Genomic DNA, 16,748 nt, shown 5'->3' on the forward strand with positions numbered 1-16,748 from the left:
GTGTCCAAGTGAGTAAGTGATGTGTGGAGGAGATGAGAGATGGCATCGTCTGTGGAACGATTTGGACGGTAAGCGAACTGTAGTGGGTCCAGTGTGTCTGGTAGTGAAGAAATGATGAAGTCTCTGACCAGGCGTTCAAAGCACTTCATCACTACTGAGGTGAGGGCTACAGGGCGATAGTCATTGAGAGAAGCAGGGTGGGGTTTCTTTGGGACAGGAACAATGATGGACTCTTTGAAGCATGTGGGGATCACCGACTGAGATAAAGAGATGTTGAATATCTCAGTGAACACAGGTGCTAGCTGGTATGCGCAGTCTCTGAGGACAGCCAAGGAGCATGTCAGGATACATTTCACTGCATGTTGTACTCGTATAACTATGGATGTGACAAATAAAGATTCTTGACTCTTGAAAAGTTTTACAAAATATTACAATTAAAAAAAATCTTCACTTGGAAAGAATCATGAGTCTGAATCATCATAGGTTTTACAGCCTTCTTACCGTTTCCCCCGTTACAAATGAGTATGAGTACATTCAGTATAATGAATTGTTCATTTTCTACAGTGGGAACATAGTTACAATAATAATAACAATAATTTCACAGTAATAACTTAATAACACAGATTTATTTGTTAAAGTTAAAACATGGGTAGTAATGCTGATTTATCTTTGAAAGGGTAAAATTAAGAAAAATTAAAAAGAGAGAGACAGAGAGACGTAAATGAATAATAAAATCAATGCAAAGGTGAAAAACAGAGATGCAAAATGGTCAGTATGACACTTTAAAATGACCCCAAAGCAACAAAAAGAATTAGAAAAATTATTGAAAGGAGTCTTGAAAGAGGCTCAAACCCATCAGACAAAAAGGTCAAATTAAAAGGACGTAGGGTGAGTAAAAAGTACATAATAAAACTACAAAGACACAAAAAAACAAAAAGCAAGTCCACTGAAATGACATGCTGTTAATGAGCTGTCCCTCTGTGATCAGTAAAGAGTGAACGCTAAATAAGTGTAACCAAAACTAAAATTCACAGTTTGAATTTAACCAAAATATTTGAAGCTCAGAATCAGAACTTGTCTGTGTGGTGTGTGACGTTAAAGTAGTGAGAAACACACACTGAACGAGGGCGTGTCACCAGTTTTAGTATTACAACAGCAGCTTGCGCTCATGTCCGGTCACACCAAGATTTCTGTTGGCAGATCACTTTTTACCAACAAAAAAATATTTCACAAGAAATTCTACGAACATTTAAAAAGCTGCTTAAGAAATGAAACCAGAGGAAAAATGTCACAAACGACTGCAGGAAATAGATCAGCCGGGTGACCCACATGTGACCCTGTATCTGTAAATGATTTGTAACAGTATCCTGTTGCAAAACTCTTTATTTTGAAATTCAGAGCTCCAAGCTTTTATTTTGTAACATTACACTTTGTGTTAAAACTTTTTTTTTTTTCACAGATTCAGCTAAGCTCATGTTTTGCAGCGAGAGGCTGGTCTGCTGTCACTATGTGAGAAACGTAAAAATGTGTGAACACATCGTGCTGCATTTGTTTTATTGCTCCACTGCTGAATCATCTGTGCACAGCAGGCAGAAAGCGGCCTTGATTGTCGTTTTTAAAATTACTGCATTCATAAAACGAGTCACTGGTTTTTCCAGGAAAACCCGGGGTGATTATACAATCTACCTGCTCAACGACACATACAGTTACCATCATTAGTAGCGGTTCTCAAACTCTGGGGCGTGGGCAACAAGAAGGAAACATGAAGTGAAACTCAACTGAATGAACAGGACTTTTTTTTCCAGGAAAACAGATTGCTAAAGCTTCATGAAGCAACAACAGCTCAGCTCCTGTTTTTATTCATCATAAAAGTATAAAAAGACTTTTGTGGCTTTTTCTAGAACAATTGTGGTGAAAACTGAATGAGCAGTTATGACAGTATGTTTACACCATACAAATAAACACGCACTGCATAATTTTAATTAAATCTGTTACTACAGTACAAATACTTTTACATTGAAAGACTTAAATTTAGTCTTAGGAAATTAAAAACTATGATTAATGTATGAAAATTGCTTGTTACAGTTTCTGAATAAGACAAAAACTTCAATTGTTCAGTCAAAAGCAAACTGAAGTAATTCTCTGCACTGCAACAAAACCTCGATTACTGCTACTTAAAGGTGCATTTCCTCTTTAACACTCGGCATTAACAGAACGTGATTGCTAGCAAGTTTCAAAGCATCTTTTTACTGTTAAGAAATGCAAGTTGAAATAATGCTCAGTTGTGCGTCTCATACGCAGTGAGTCGATGTGACCTTTATTGGACTGAGTGAGCTGTTAAACATTCTTATTTCCAGCAGAAGCTTGTTGAGAAAATGGTGTTAAAAGTTAAAACAGCAACACTCCCGCTGCTCAAACACTGGTTAAAGTTGAAGTCACAAATTGCAGAAAAACTACAAAAGTACCTTTAAAGTGTGACACAAAGCACAGCAACAGAAAACTCCCAGACAAATAAAATGTACAATTGCCTTTTATTATTATTATTAATCATTTGCAACAAAGAAATTAACCACGTTTCAGTTTCTGCTCACATTAAATGGAACTCACATGATAACCAAAATACAGACAGCTCATATCTACAGGTGAAACGCAACACAGAGTACAGGTACAGAGGAACAGTGCTAGAGTTACGCTTTACTTAACTGTGTGAACTTTTTACTGAGCTCATAAAAAGAGACGTACACGCCAGCCTCGAGCCATCGCTGCTTAAAAAAAACAAAACAAAAACCCCACTAACACTGGAGACCTCCCGGCGACGCAGATCTGCTGACTGCTGGCTCTGGAGTTTGTGTTGTAGTCCAGTTCAAACACCACAGAAGAAGAAGGGAGGCGTCTGCTGTTGGCTCACTTCCTCCGTCTGCTGCTCGATGATTGGTTCGGTGACCGTCTGTTGCTGCTTCTACCAGGAAAGAGTTTAAGAAAAACAAACAAGTCATTTCCAAACCTTTTCCACTACTACTCCACTTTAATATAAATAAACCTTTATTCATACAAAATCGTTTCACAACAGCTGATGTGAAACAGGTGCATTAGATACAAAAAGCACCAGCTTCTGTAGATATATCTGCATATATGAGCAGGGAGGTTAAATTTGAGATGTTCTGTCTTCATTTTTGTACCCTGACAGGAAGTGGTGATGTGTTCATTCCTATTTGTTTTACAGTTTATGGCAGGTGTGTCAAACACGTGGCCCGGGGGTCTGAAACCGCCCGCCAAAGGGTTTCAAAGTTTGGTCTCCACTTCTAGCAAATCTCCTGGTCTTTTCGCCCTGCATTACTCACTGCTGCACATCTCACTAAACAGCACTAAAACTAACAACCTGTTTATTTTTTAATAATCTTATTCAGCCTGCTGAAGTCATCAGGACATGTATATGTAATCACAGCAGGCTCTCGATATATTTTAGCTTCAGCATCATTTAAAAATACGTTTAAAACTCCACAAATGATTTTTTCTGATTCTGTAAAATCAACCAAAATGAATAAACGACACCACAGGCTGCTGTCGCTCTGTAACGTTCAAATGTCCTGGGTGGTTACAGACCTGCGGCTCGGTGAGGACGCCACTGGTCTCACGTGTCGGGGAGGAGAGTAACTGAGGGAGCGAGAATCTCTCAGCGAATCAGCCGGCACCCGCTGAGGCCTGACGGGGCTGCGAGCAAAACAAATCTGTCATCAGACTACCGCGCTGCAACCTCGGCATAATCAAACATCACTGTAACCATTAAAGCTGAAACAGGCCGGTACTCGCCTAACGGCTCAGCGAGTATGATAACAATGATAACAATGAGAACTTCCAGAGAAGTGGTGACTACACAGGAGAAAAAAACATTAATTGGGCAACAGTTCGTTTTATCTGCCTGTTACTGTAGTTTAACATTTTACAGGACCACGGAGATATTTTTCATGAAATCTTTAAGCTAGCTGGCAGCTCGCCACTGTTGCCCAAAGTGATGTCACAACTGATGATTAAAAACACAAACAACAACAAACTATTTTGCAACTTCCTGTTTCCACTTGTTCTCCTCCTGAGTGTTTCTTTCTTTCCGGAGACTTTCGCTTCGAGCATAAACGTGTCGTTGCTGTGGTCCTCCCTTCTTACCTTCTCTTCTTTGCTTCCTTCTCGTTGTCAGAGGAAGAGGAAGCAGAGCTCTTAGATTTGGCTGCCTTCCTGTTGGAGAGAAAAGAAAACGGTCTTAGTTCATTAACGGTGTGACGGACACAGTTAAAGCTCAGATGATCCGTCTGCTCACCCGTTCTCCTGCTCGGCTTCAGAATCTGAGCTGTCTGAAGAGGACGAAGATGATGATGAGGAGGAGGAGGATGATGAAGAGGAGGAAGAAGATGAAGAGGAGCTGGAGCTGCTGCTCTTCGTCTCTGCCTCCTTCCCGTTTACAGCGTTCTCGCTTCTGCCCGTTCGTTCGGGTGGCTGGCGGCTGGCTGGCGGTGACCGCTTTCCGCTTTGACCCCGGTGCGGCTGCTTGCCGTCTGGTTGGCTGCTCCCCAGAGATCTTTGCGGGGTCACTTCAGAGCGGCGAGGATCCGACTGTGAGCCTCTCCCGCCTGAGGGCGGAGCATGAGAAGAGTCTCTAGAAGGGCCCTGTGAGGAAGAGGGTCGGCTTTTCTGCTCCCTCCTCTCGTCCTGCTGATCTGCTCTCCTGTCCCTCTCTGATGGTCCTCTGCTGTCTTTCCTCTCTGGCGGCAGGGACTGTGAGGACGCCGAGGAAGAAGAGGAGCTGGAAGAAGATGATGACGAGGAAGAAGACCTGCGGGGTTGGGGAACATCCTTTGGCTGCAGGCTTTCTTTTTCCTTCTCCCTTTCTCGCTCCTGCTCGAGCTCCCTCCTCCTGACCCTCTCACGTTCTCGCTCCCTTTCTCTTTCACGTGAGAGCGAGCGACTCGTCCTTCTTCGCCGCTGTGGAGACGGAGACCGCCGAGGCCTGGGGGGGAAAAAGATTTGACTTTACTGTTACTCTGCACAGAGTCAGAATCACCACCCACAATACACTAAACAGAAAAACACAATGATGTCAGATTAGAAACTTCCATCTGAAGTAAACTAAGTTTTTATTTATAATGACATGTTAGTACATACGAGGGTTCAGAACAATAATTAATATTAGAGGGGGCTGATCTGATGTTCATACATCAGGACAGGACCGAGGTGTTTTTAGGCCAGCAGACAGAGGTAATCTCTCCAGCGTGGTCTGGGTCTGCCCCAGGGCCTTCGTCTGACAGGGCCTTCACATTATGATCTCTGTGTTTTCCAAAGACTAATGTTTTCCAAAGATTAGTGCATCTTTGGAAAAAACTGACTCAGAATGTCACAACTATTCAGAGACATGCAGCTGCTATCACATTCGTGACATCTTCTAAAATGTCCACAGCTTAAACATTTGATATTTGTTCGATTGTGAATGAGTTTGATATTTGCACATCATTGCATTCTGTTTTAATTACATTTTATTCAGCGTCCCAACTATTGAGGAACTGTGGTTGTAAATTTGCCCCCTAAATATTCATCATGTGATTTGTTACCTACCTACTGTTGCCGACGACTGGAACTGTTAGGATTTGTGCGTGCTGTAGTCGTGTATTGCACTTAGACGAGCTCAACCACAGTCACAGAAAAAATAAAACATAAGATGATGACATCCTGTGAGGAGGCTGTTCATTAACTTAAGAGAACATGGATGTTGCCTCATGACAACACTGCCCTGCAGACCCTGCACTTACATGTAGGCTTGTCTCTTACCTGTTGGGGGGGCTTCGTCTTCTTAGACCTCTTGAAGTGGACCTGCTACGTCTCCTTGGACTCCTGGACCTGGTCCTCCTGATGACCCGCTCCCTCTCCCGGTCTCTGTCCCTCTGCCTCTGCCTGTCCCTGTCTCGGTCTGACCAGGCTGGAGGAGGTGGAGAAACTCTTCTGGACCGGGCTGGGGGGTCCTGATACTGCCTGGGTGGAGTGCGACGGGGGGGTGAGACAGTAGCTTTCCTCTGAGGTGGAGAGCGTGACCTCCGGGCATAGGGGCTAGACCTTGTGGCCCCCCTGGTTGTGTCTTTGTCCCTCCCTCTCTCCTTTTCCCCAGCCTTCACCTCGGCTCTCCCCCTCCCACCATCAGCCTCAGAGGGAGAACATATCCTGCCTCCTCTGGTGTCTGCTCTGCTGGGTGGGGAAGGAGGTGGGCTGGGACTGTCCATCTGTGTGGGGCTGTAGCGTTCCTGGCCTTTGGTGCGGCGTGAGCACTCCTCCGTCGGAGCTCTTTGAGGCAGTCTTTCCCTCTCGGGTGCATCTCTTCCTCCTGCTCCTCCTCCTCGCTCCCTCTGGGAGCTTTTGGGTGTGTCGCGCTCAGAGGCGGAGCTTTGCTGTTTACCGTTGGCTAAATGTCTCCGGACTGCAATCCCGATGGCGGACAGCGCAGGTTTTCCTAGGCTGTCCTTCTCCCTCTGTGGGGATCCAGCCTTTTTTGACTTGCCTTCATCTTCAGAGGATGAGGACGAGGAGGAGGAGGAAGATGATGAAGAAGATGAGGAGCTATCGCTGTCACTGTCGCTGCTGCTATTGCTGCTGCCGCTACTACTGCTGCTGCTGCTGCTGCTGCTGCTCTCCCGTTTCTCAGCAGGCTTCTCCTTCACCTCCGGTCTTTCACTCACCGCCTTCTCGGCAGGCCTCGATTCATCTCGCCTGACTTCTGAGGACAATCGAACCTCGTCCCGCTTCCTCTTGCCTTCCTGGACTCTGTCTCCTTCCCGCTGCTTGTTCAGATGCCAGTCCTTCTCCTTGTTGCCCTCTCTGTCCGTTTCTCCTCTCCTGTCGTTCTCCTTTTCCCTCTGGCGTCCATTGGTGACAGGTGAGTGGGAAGCAGGTGACAAGGAGTCACGGGATGGTTGTCCGTCCCTCTTCCTGTCATTTCTCTGCTGGCGAGGAGGCGTCTCCCTCGCGAGTCTCCTTGCATCCTTCCTGTTGTCCCTCTCGTTTGGCACTGTTGACTGCAGATCGTTAGTTCTGCGCTCCCTCTCTCTACTCCTCTCCCTCCTTGGTCTCTCTTTTTCAGGGGGAGGCGAAGGCGTGGAGGAGGAGTCATGTCTTGACTTTTTGTCCAGTTTAATTCCGTCTTTGCTCCTTTCCATCCTGGTTTCCTGTTTCAGAGGGGAAGGGGATGAGGAGGAGTCATGTCTTGTCCTCTGAGGGATGCTCTTTCCTTTGTCCCGCTGTTCTCTGCTCCTTGAACGCCTCCCTCGCTCCATCTCTGGACTTGCTGATCTTCTCCTCTCCATGTCTCTGCTTCTGGAGCGCTTACTTCTCTCCCCCTCATTTTCTCTGCTCCTTGATCGTCTCCCCCTTTCCATCTCTCGACTCCTCGATCTCCTTACCCTCTCCGTGTCCCTTATTCTTAAATGCTGCCCTCTGTTCCTCTCCATGTCCCGACTCCTCGATCGTCTCCCCCTCTCCATGTCCCGACTCCTCGATCGTCTCCCCCTCTGTATGTCTCTGCTTCTTGAGTGCCTATTTTTCTCCTTCTCCTTGCTTCTTGAACGTCGTGATCTTTCCCTCTCATTTTCTAAGCTCCTCGAGCGCCTCCTCTTCTCCATCTCTACGCTCCTTGAGCGCCTCCTCTTCTCCATCTCTACGCTCCTCGAGCGCCTCCTCTTCTCCATGATCTCCACACTCTGGGAACGCCTTCTTTTCTCCACTTCTCTGCTTCTTGAGCGCCTCCCTTTCTCACTCTCCTTCTGCTTGCTCCTGGACCTCCTTCCTCTCTCTCTCTCTGTGGCTTTTGCCAGCTGTGGTGGGGGAGAAGGGGGTGAGTAGTCGTGTCTCCTGGAGGTCCTCTCCATCTCGCTTGGTCGCTCTTTTTCCCTCTGAAGATTGGGCCTCTTCTAGATGACATGAAAGTAGCGTTTCCGTCACTTTAAGGTGTCGATCAATATTTAAACAGTATCAGTGACCACACACGCTCAGCCTTACCCGTTCGCCCTGCTCTGGGCTCTGCTCCTCGTGGCCTCGTCTCCTCCTGTCTGGAGAACTTCCTTTTCTACCTTCAACGTTTCTTCCAGTCTGGTCCTGTTGGCGTGATCTTGGTGGTGCCGGAGATGGGCTGCTGCTAATGTAAGGGGGGGGGGATTTAATAATTAACAATTTGATCCAAATTGTCAAAGCTGTTTTTAAAGTTCAGGGATTCACTGATGTATTGCTTTGTCTGTAAAACTTTCTATCCAGTTTACTGTGACGTGGCAAAAAAAGCCTTCACATCCTCACATTTCTGAGAAGCTATAAGTAGGGCTGCACGATTAATCGTTAGAAAAATCGCGATCTCGATTCATACTTATGTGCGATCTCATTTCCAAATGACAACGATTTAAAAAAAAAAAAAAAAAAGACGACGATTGTACCGCATTTTGATCCGGGACGTAATCTGCATGAAAACAAGCGCTCACTCTTCCTGCTCAACAAATGACAAGGGCGGAGCCTTATACCACGTGATACAGAAGCTGGCTGCTAAAATTAGCAGGAAAAAACAACGGAGAGCACGTCAGGGATGACGAGAAAGTGACCGGAGAAAATCCGTCCCGGTCAACCACCCAAACATCAATAACGGGAACCTTATACAGCGCTTCCCTATACCCGTCGACCTCCCGCAGGCACAAAGAAATTACGGAGGTTGTTACTTATCACCTGACCAAAGATATGGCTCCATCAACACTGTGCAAAACGAGGGATTTAGGAAAATGATCAACACCCCAGACAAACGCTACACAGTGCCGTCCCGCAACTATTTTTCTATAGTTGCACTACCTGCTCTATACACGCAGTGTCGAGCAACGGTCGAGACGCAATTACAAGCAGTGCAACGTTTTGCGGCAACGACAAAACGTGAGACAATGAGAAAAAACCCTCAAATGATACAGTAGGAAGATAAATGGTGTCAAACTGAGTACGAACGGCACTGTAAGGTTAATTATGAACAGCCAGTTCCTCACAGCTGGCTGCATGTCTCCTGTTGTCATACCTGTGAGCAGAGCTGGAGGAAGCGCTCCTGCCTCGTCCTGCCTTTGCTTTTGGAGGACTCGCACTTTCGCTCTTTTTTCTGTTTTTCTTCGACACCATCTCTTTTTCCTCTGACGAACTTTAAAGAGGGCGAGGGACAAAGTTAGACACAACGCTGTTTAAACAGCGACAAAATCAAACGCTGTCAAGTCTGATGAACACCTACCTGTCTTCCTCCTCCTCTGACACCTCTCTGAAAAACAGATTTTCAGGTTAACAGTGACAGTCTGTATGATATAAGTGAATATGAATGAAAAAATAAATGGTGGTGTAATACCGTTTCTTCTTCTTCTTTTTAGATTTCTTCTTCTCTCTGCGAGGTGATGGGGAGGGACTCTCTGAGCTGCTTGGAGAAGAAATAAAACCATCAGACCGCCGCTCAGCAGCCAAAACCTTTTCTGCTTTGCCCTCATTTATCGTCTCACCTGTCTCTGTTCTTGTTTTTCTTTTTCTTCTTGCGACTGCGCTTCTTTGGAGGAGAATCGGATTCATCTGAATCTTCCAGCAACCTGAGAGAGAAAAAGCCAAAAAACAAACAAACCAGACTCTAAATAATAATCAAAACATTAATTAATAATTAATTTGATGTACACTCAGGCTCTGAAGGTGTTTTCATGTCCTCCTCACGTGTATTTCTGTTGCTGTTGCCTCTCCCTCTCCAGTCGTTCCTGCTCCCTCTTTTCCTTCTCTTTCTCCTTGCGGTCAGCGTGGAAGGACGATCCGTCCACGTAATCGCTGGCGATGCCAAAAGCAGCGCGAAGGCGGTCGTTCTTCTGCTGGTTGGCTGCAGCGAGGGCATGCGTCTCTGTCACCCTGAGAAGAAACAGTAAAAACCCAACAACACGCTCTGAAGGATCAGAAGTTTCTGTCATGCTGTTTTCCAGAGTTTAGGCACCTGGGCAGCACGTGCAGACCAAGCTTCCTGTAAATTCTGCAAATAATGAGCTGGTGCCCCTGAACATCACGCTGTAGCTCTCATATTAAGACATGGCAGAATTTTACAAACGTAATTAACTTGACGTTCTTTTAAATTAATGGACACAAGACAATTTTAGCCTTATTCCTTCTGCTGCAACCCTGTTGCTGTCAAATGAGCTCACGGTAAGTTAAGAACCAAAAGAAATAATAAACTGACAGGTGTGATTATCCTCCGTGCAAACTGTACGAGGATTGGTGCTGGTTTATAGAAAAATATGTTTCTTGTAGGGCTGCCATGATTAGTCGACTATCAAAATCGTCGACGACTGATTTAATAGTCGACGCGTCGTTTGAAGCTTTGTAAGATCACAAAAGACGCAGGAATAAGTAGTAGGATTTAAGAGTGTAATAACGGACTGAAACAGAAGATGGCAGCACTGCATGTACAAGGATGCCAGCTGCCGTTAAACCCCGAAGAAGAAGAAGCTGTGTCCCAGAATTCATAGCGCGGCCCTGCTCAGTTTCCAACAATGGCGGCAGCTAGTTAGTTTTAATATTACTCTTATTATTCTTTCTGGGTCACAAAATAAATGTTTAGCATATTTTCAGGCGAGAATGTAGCTGTGTAAACCTCAAATATCTGCTCAGTTTATCAAGACACCACATATTTTCAAAAGCGCTCTGACGTTTTCGGAGACGTCTGTTACCCACTAGCTCGATAGCTAGCCGGGGGCTAGGCTAACTAGAGCCGTGAGAACACCGGACTCCCAGCAAATCGTTTTCAAACTCCCCGCGGACTTTCGCTACTCAGGTTAAACATGATATATAAGTCACTTAGATAACTTAAAAATGTTATTGTTTGGCTTTTTTTAGTATTTTATTTGTTCCTGAGTAAATCGGTTTGGCTGAGATTAAAGTTATAGTTTTTACACAGCTGAATAAACGTCAAGCAGACAACTGATTATCAGAAGTGTGAGATGCTCGAGACTATACTCCGGTGTCCTGTTATATTTTAGATAGCAAGGAGTTTATTAAACTTCACCGAAACAATCTGCAGATTTCATTTAAATTTAATAAACTATCATCTTGTCTTTATTTTTAGTTAGCACATACCTTAAACACTTAAAGCTGTAAGCTAATGATAGTTATATAAGAGCAGATGCTGCTGGTGCAATAAGCTGTACGTTTTACGTTCAATGGATGATGATCTGATTAGTCTACTAATCGCAAAAATAATCGGTGACTAGTCGACTATCAAAATAATCGTTTGTGGCAGCTCTAGTTTCTTGAAACCAATAAAAGAAAACAGGCAACCAAAGTTGCTTCGAGGAATCAATTTGTGATTTCTTTTATTATTAATGAGGACATAAATGCTTACGTTGGTCTCTCGGTGGAGGTGGGTGCAGGCTCCTCCTTCTCCTGCAGCATCATGCGGAAACTGTTCACCTTCTCCTCGATCTCCTCAGCAGAATACCTGAGCGTTCACACAAAGAAGCTTCAGCAATATGCAGAAGTCGGTGTAACAGCACGCTGCACTACCAGTACTTTCTTCCTCCCACTGAAGCAATCTGGGTGGATTGATTACACATTTCTAAAGACACGGTTCAATATTTTTGTGAGAGAAAAAAAAAAAAGCTCAGTTAATGTTTTAAGAACAAGCTGGAAATCCTCACGATTCAAGAAGCAGAGACCTTCAAACACACAGCAGCTTAGATAAAGAGATTCATTTTGAGTTCAATAACCATGTTTACCCTTGCTCCTCCATCATGTCCTGCAGCTCGGCACACTTCACCTCCAGCTGCCTCTTCCGCTGGTGCTCCAGGATGTCGGCATTGGGCTGCCTGTTGAGCTGGCTCTCCAGCCTCTCCCGGTCCTTCTCATCCCGCTCGCCGCCACGCTCATCCCGTGGCCGCTTGACCCGCAGACTCGATAGGTTGCGCTGCACGTAGCCATTGGTGCCACTCCCGCGCGGAGTCGTCAGGCCAATCCCATTGTACATGGCTCTGAAGACGTGAAGCAAGTGGTTAAACATCAGATATCAGCTGCAGTAAAACGTAATAAATATAAGTAGAAAAAACACAAACAACAATCAGGATCATTGAAAGGACCTGATATGCTGGTGAGGTCCAAGTGAACACTGAATAAATATGGAGCTCAGGAGACAACCTGAAGATTAAAGAGAAAAAAAAAAGACTCACTGCAATAGGGGTGGGCGATAGAAACGATAGAAATTTGGCCAACAATAGAGATTTTGACTATACCGCTCTATCGCGATAGCGCATGTTGATGATGTCATCAAGCTGCGCCTGTTTTGGTTGAAAGCATCGCAGCGGCTAAAACCATTATCATCTGCAAATTATGCCGACAGTCATAGCAAAGAGATGAAGCACTTATAACTAACCTCGTATTGTGGATGAATAATCTCAGTTGTTCTCCTGACTGAAGTTTGGTCCGTGTACAGCATCCTGCTATGCGATTGCATTTGTCCCTGACCACCAGAATCCCTCACGTTAACTTTTATCGAGTGGAAAAAAAGTTGGCGTTCATCGTCCAGCTTCACTGTGCTGATGTTATGCTAACATAGCTGTGTCGCTAGCAATCACATAGCACAACTTTATATACCAGGTAGTCCAACTTCAGTAACCCTGCAAACATCACTGCTGTTTATTTTTCTGTCTTTATTTATGTTGGAAGTGATAGCAGAGCTGTACGTTTGAATTAGTTTCAGAAATCTCTCAGTCAGAACATGGTATGAAATGTTTAGGTGTAAACTAGCGAGCTAACTTCCTGTTTACTTCTAACTCCATTAAATTTAATAAATTTAGTTTTCATGGATGTATGGATGTAAAACTTAATTGTTACACCTGATAAAGCAGCAACTCTGATGATTTAATTAAAGATGAAAGAATTTAGACCGTTTTTAACTCAGTGTTCGTTTGACTTTGGGACCTGAAGCAGGCGGAGTTTTGGACCCAGATTACTCCGCGAAGCTCCTCACTAGGGCAGCTGTAATGCTCTGACAATCCATCAAGCCAAAGCCAAAATTGGTTCGAGGTCAGTAAGCACAACCAGAATTCACACATAAGGCACACTCTCGATTTTTGAGAAAATTAAAGGATTTTAAGTCCTTATAGTGTGGAAAATACGTTATACAGAAGAAAAGAATACATCGTGATATAGGTTACCGCACATGCTTCAAATTATATCGCGATATGAATTTTAGGCCATATCGCCCAGCCCTACACTGCAACACTAATGTGAATGAGTGTTTCCTGTCTCAAAAAGCCACCTGGTGTTTTCCCTGCATCTGAAAAGTCAGTGTTAGAACCTACAATATCTAAAAATAAATTATTTAAACTTTGAAGCGCGTGTATGCAGACGCACACCGACCAATACAAATGCAAATAGATCAAATGCTGATTGGTTAAAAAGTGGGTTGGAACAGGGAAGGGAGCAACAGGTGAGTCCCCACAAATGACAGAAGACCAACAAATATACAAAGAGAAACACAAACAGGGGCAGCAGAGGACACCGTTTATTGTTCTTAACACTTGGTTTCATTTCAGCTCTTTGAATGTTGGACCTCTGCTCTTCTTCACGGGTCACTAATGGACCAACAGCAGCACAAACAAGACAATGTGCAGACTACTGTCTGCAAACCTGTCCGAGGACCACCACACTGGCATGTTTGATCCATTACCTCTCACAATTTCAACAGAACAGGGTTCACCATGTCATCTACTATTAGGAAGGTTAGTTGGGCCGATCACTGGCTGCTCTGTATACAGACTGTACAGTCAAGATACTGATCTGCAAGTTGCTCTCTAATGCATTTGGAGCCTGAATGTATAGGAAGCACTAATATATGACTGCTGTATAAAGTGCTTTGAGTGCTCATGTAGAGTAAAAAAAAAGCTTTAAAAGAACTTTAGTGTGTGTCATGTCATTTCCATTTTCTGGCTTTGTTGTAATGCAAGTGCATTACAAGGACATGTTTAACGTTTTAAATTGTTCTTTGTGCTTAAATAAAAGTCTGCAAAAGCAATTATGGGTAAATATAAAATGTTAAAAATCAAAAAATTAAATATTTAAAAAATGTGTGTGGAATAAAGTACTGTACAAGTAAAGATCCAAAGTAAAACCAAATGAAATTAAAAACATAATAACTGTAGAATTACATTTAAAAAACATCTAAAAATACTTAATAATAATAATAATGATAATAATAATAATAATAATAATGGATTGGATTTATATAGCGCTTTTCAAGGCACCCAAAGCGCTTTACAATGCCATTATTCATTCACTCTCGCATTCAAACTAAATAAAAAAAAAAAAAATACAACAATATTTAAGTAAAATAGAAACACTAGTATACGGCCTAAAATAAATAAATAAATAAAAATAAAATAATAAATAAATAAAATGGTAGGAGTAGAAAACAATTATGCCGACAGCTCCCTGATCCTGAACAGCAGGATGTGGTTACGGTTCGACAACTATAACTTTTCTCATAGTCTCGATTTCGCTGCTAATAACCAAATATTCCGACGCAAAGGTAGACGTTAAAAAACCGGCAGTGATTATTAGTCCTACCTGTTTAAAGCCTCGGACTGTCACAGGTGTATCATTAAATCAGTCTCTCGCACTCTTTTTCTTTTTTGTTGACACGGATTTGTTTGAAGCTTCGGATCACCGAAGGCTGGAGCAGCCTCTGAACCGGGTAGCACACGCTGTGTGGGTCGGTGTGCGTCTCCGCTCGTGTTTAACGTGAATTCTTCTTCATTTGATCTGAATTTATTACCGCTAACAGTAATTTTTGGCGCACTAACACGTGCGCCATAACAGGCCTGCTGTTGCGCCTGATTGTTAAATAAATTTATGAAAACTAACGCCAACAGAACCGAAGGGATACGCAGATTATATTTATATATAAAAAATTAAAGGAGTAAATGCAGCTTCTCTGACATTTGGTTTCCTTACCAACTGGCGAATTTAACGCCATGTTTCTAAAGGCCTCTCAACACACAGCGAAGCTAATATAGCTAACGTATTTGATACGTACCAGCTTGTTCTCCGGGCGGGGGCGAAGAGAAAACGGCGTCTGAGATAATTTGGCGGTTAATAAGGTCCCTTACAATCACACGATCACGGAAATTAGATTATAATAACAGTGTCTTTAAAACTATGCAAAGATAAAGAAACGCTGCTAGCTCCGTTTGCTTTCAGATAGCCCCTCTGGTCTCCAACCGCAGGAAGAACGAGACTCCCGGTGACGTCAGACGCACGCAGGCGCGGATAAAGACTGATGCGTTCAGGTTCTGAAAGACAGAACCATATTCACAAAAACTACACCGTTCTGTCGTTAACTATTATATTGAGCATTAAATATCCCCAATACACGAAAGCCTGGAACAGCCTGTTTGCAAAGTCCGAGTCTCTGATCCTATGAGTATCATCCAGTAGGCACTGCATAGCTTGGATGGACTTATCCAGCTTTATAGTCCTCAGAATGTCAATCCTGCTCCCTCGCGTGCTTGCCTGGGTGGCCTTGTAGGTCAGGTGCAGTCCTTCAGATACATCCGTCATCATCCGTTCCGTGTCGATGAAATTCAAATTGGAAGGGAGCCAAATCCTTGGAAGTTGTAATCCAGCAGGAAACAGACAAATGCTTTGACGTTATGATGCAACAAAAAATAAGCAGAAAAAAGGCCCAAAAATATATAAATGCAATTTGTGAGTCCACAGTATTGCACTTTGATCCGCTGGCGGTTTTAGTTTTTGTTGTTGTTGGGGGGTTTTTTGCTGTAATTTTCAACTGTGAATTCCCAATCCCAGATCTTCTGATACTGAAACTAGAGGAAGAACAGCTTATTCCGTCTGCACGGGGTGTTTTTGCATTTCTTCTTCTATCCCCTCCCCTCCTTGATCTCCACGAGACATCTATGACAGCTACATCAGTCTATGCTGCTCTCTCTCTACAGCCTTTCAAATACATGATTTAAAGCAAAGTTCAGTCACTTTCATTATTCGTCACAAATGAATAGACTTTACTTTTCATTCAGTCTTAATGTTGTTGTAGGATGATTCCAACATGATCTCTTTTTAACTCAGGAATACTTTTTCTCTGCATGACTCGACGTTTGTGACTCACAGTATACTCAGTATCACTTGTTTGGTTCAGAATTATGCATGATGATGGGCCAGAGTCACATTTCACTCCTTTACACACACACTCTATCCACTGTGCTCTCTCTGTCTCACACACACTGAGTCAAGGATACATCATAGTCATAACAATGCTCCTGGAATCTGGGTGGAAAAAAATCAGGCATCTCAAAAACTGAAATTTGTGATTGTAAGGGATGTTATTACGCTTTCATTCATTAGATTGATCAGAATTATACTTGATTATTTTCTGATTATAATTATAAATCATTAACTGTTTCAAAATCACTCTGTTTAACACTCTGTGTGTCTTTAACCATAAAGAGATGGATGTTAACTCCTTTTACTCCACTTTTGGGTAACGATGAGCCTGGGATGTCAAATCTCTTTGACATTATTTATATATAGATCAGAAAATGAGTTTATTTTATGAAATATTTTCAAAAAATATGAAGAGAAATGTATTGAGAACATAATTTCCTATAGACCTAACGAGGCTTGTGTCCTTTGAGTGCCAGAAACAGAAGACAAGCTGCATCTCTCTCCTGTTTAAA

General features: G+C 43.4%; 1 protein-coding gene across 6 annotated transcripts; it reads right to left on the reverse strand.

The window, feature by feature from the left end:
* Positions 1 to 2,514: 2,514 nt before the first annotated feature.
* Positions 2,515 to 15,303, reverse strand: srrm2 (serine/arginine repetitive matrix 2). Of its 6 annotated transcripts, XM_087840117.1 has the most exons (15): positions 15,092 to 15,303; positions 12,135 to 12,192; positions 11,778 to 12,029; positions 11,405 to 11,500; positions 9,736 to 9,921; positions 9,534 to 9,617; positions 9,386 to 9,454; positions 9,275 to 9,301; positions 9,071 to 9,187; positions 8,029 to 8,164; positions 5,815 to 7,940; positions 4,313 to 4,999; positions 4,162 to 4,230; positions 3,604 to 3,711; positions 2,515 to 2,959 (listed from the first exon to the last, which is right to left on the reverse strand). In XM_087840117.1, exons 3-15 carry the CDS (start codon positions 12,023 to 12,025, stop codon positions 2,905 to 2,907), a joined length of 4,008 nt encoding a protein of 1,335 aa, XP_087696243.1. In that variant the 5' UTR covers positions 12,026 to 12,029; positions 12,135 to 12,192; positions 15,092 to 15,303; the 3' UTR covers positions 2,515 to 2,904. The 6 variants fall into 6 exon arrangements, with proteins under 6 accessions (XP_087696243.1, XP_087696247.1, XP_087696244.1 ...); XM_087840121.1 differs by lacking the exon at positions 12,135 to 12,192 and having other exon boundaries at positions 8,029 to 8,161; positions 9,386 to 9,451; XM_087840118.1 differs by lacking the exon at positions 12,135 to 12,192 and having other exon boundaries at positions 9,386 to 9,451.
* Between the last annotated feature and the right edge of the window lie 1,445 nt (positions 15,304 to 16,748).

This window comes from Neolamprologus brichardi, chromosome 4, assembly GCF_056152115.1.
Source record: "Neolamprologus brichardi isolate AB-2024 chromosome 4, ASM5615211v1, whole genome shotgun sequence".
NCBI classification, from domain to species: Eukaryota; Metazoa; Chordata; class Actinopteri; order Cichliformes; family Cichlidae; genus Neolamprologus; species Neolamprologus brichardi.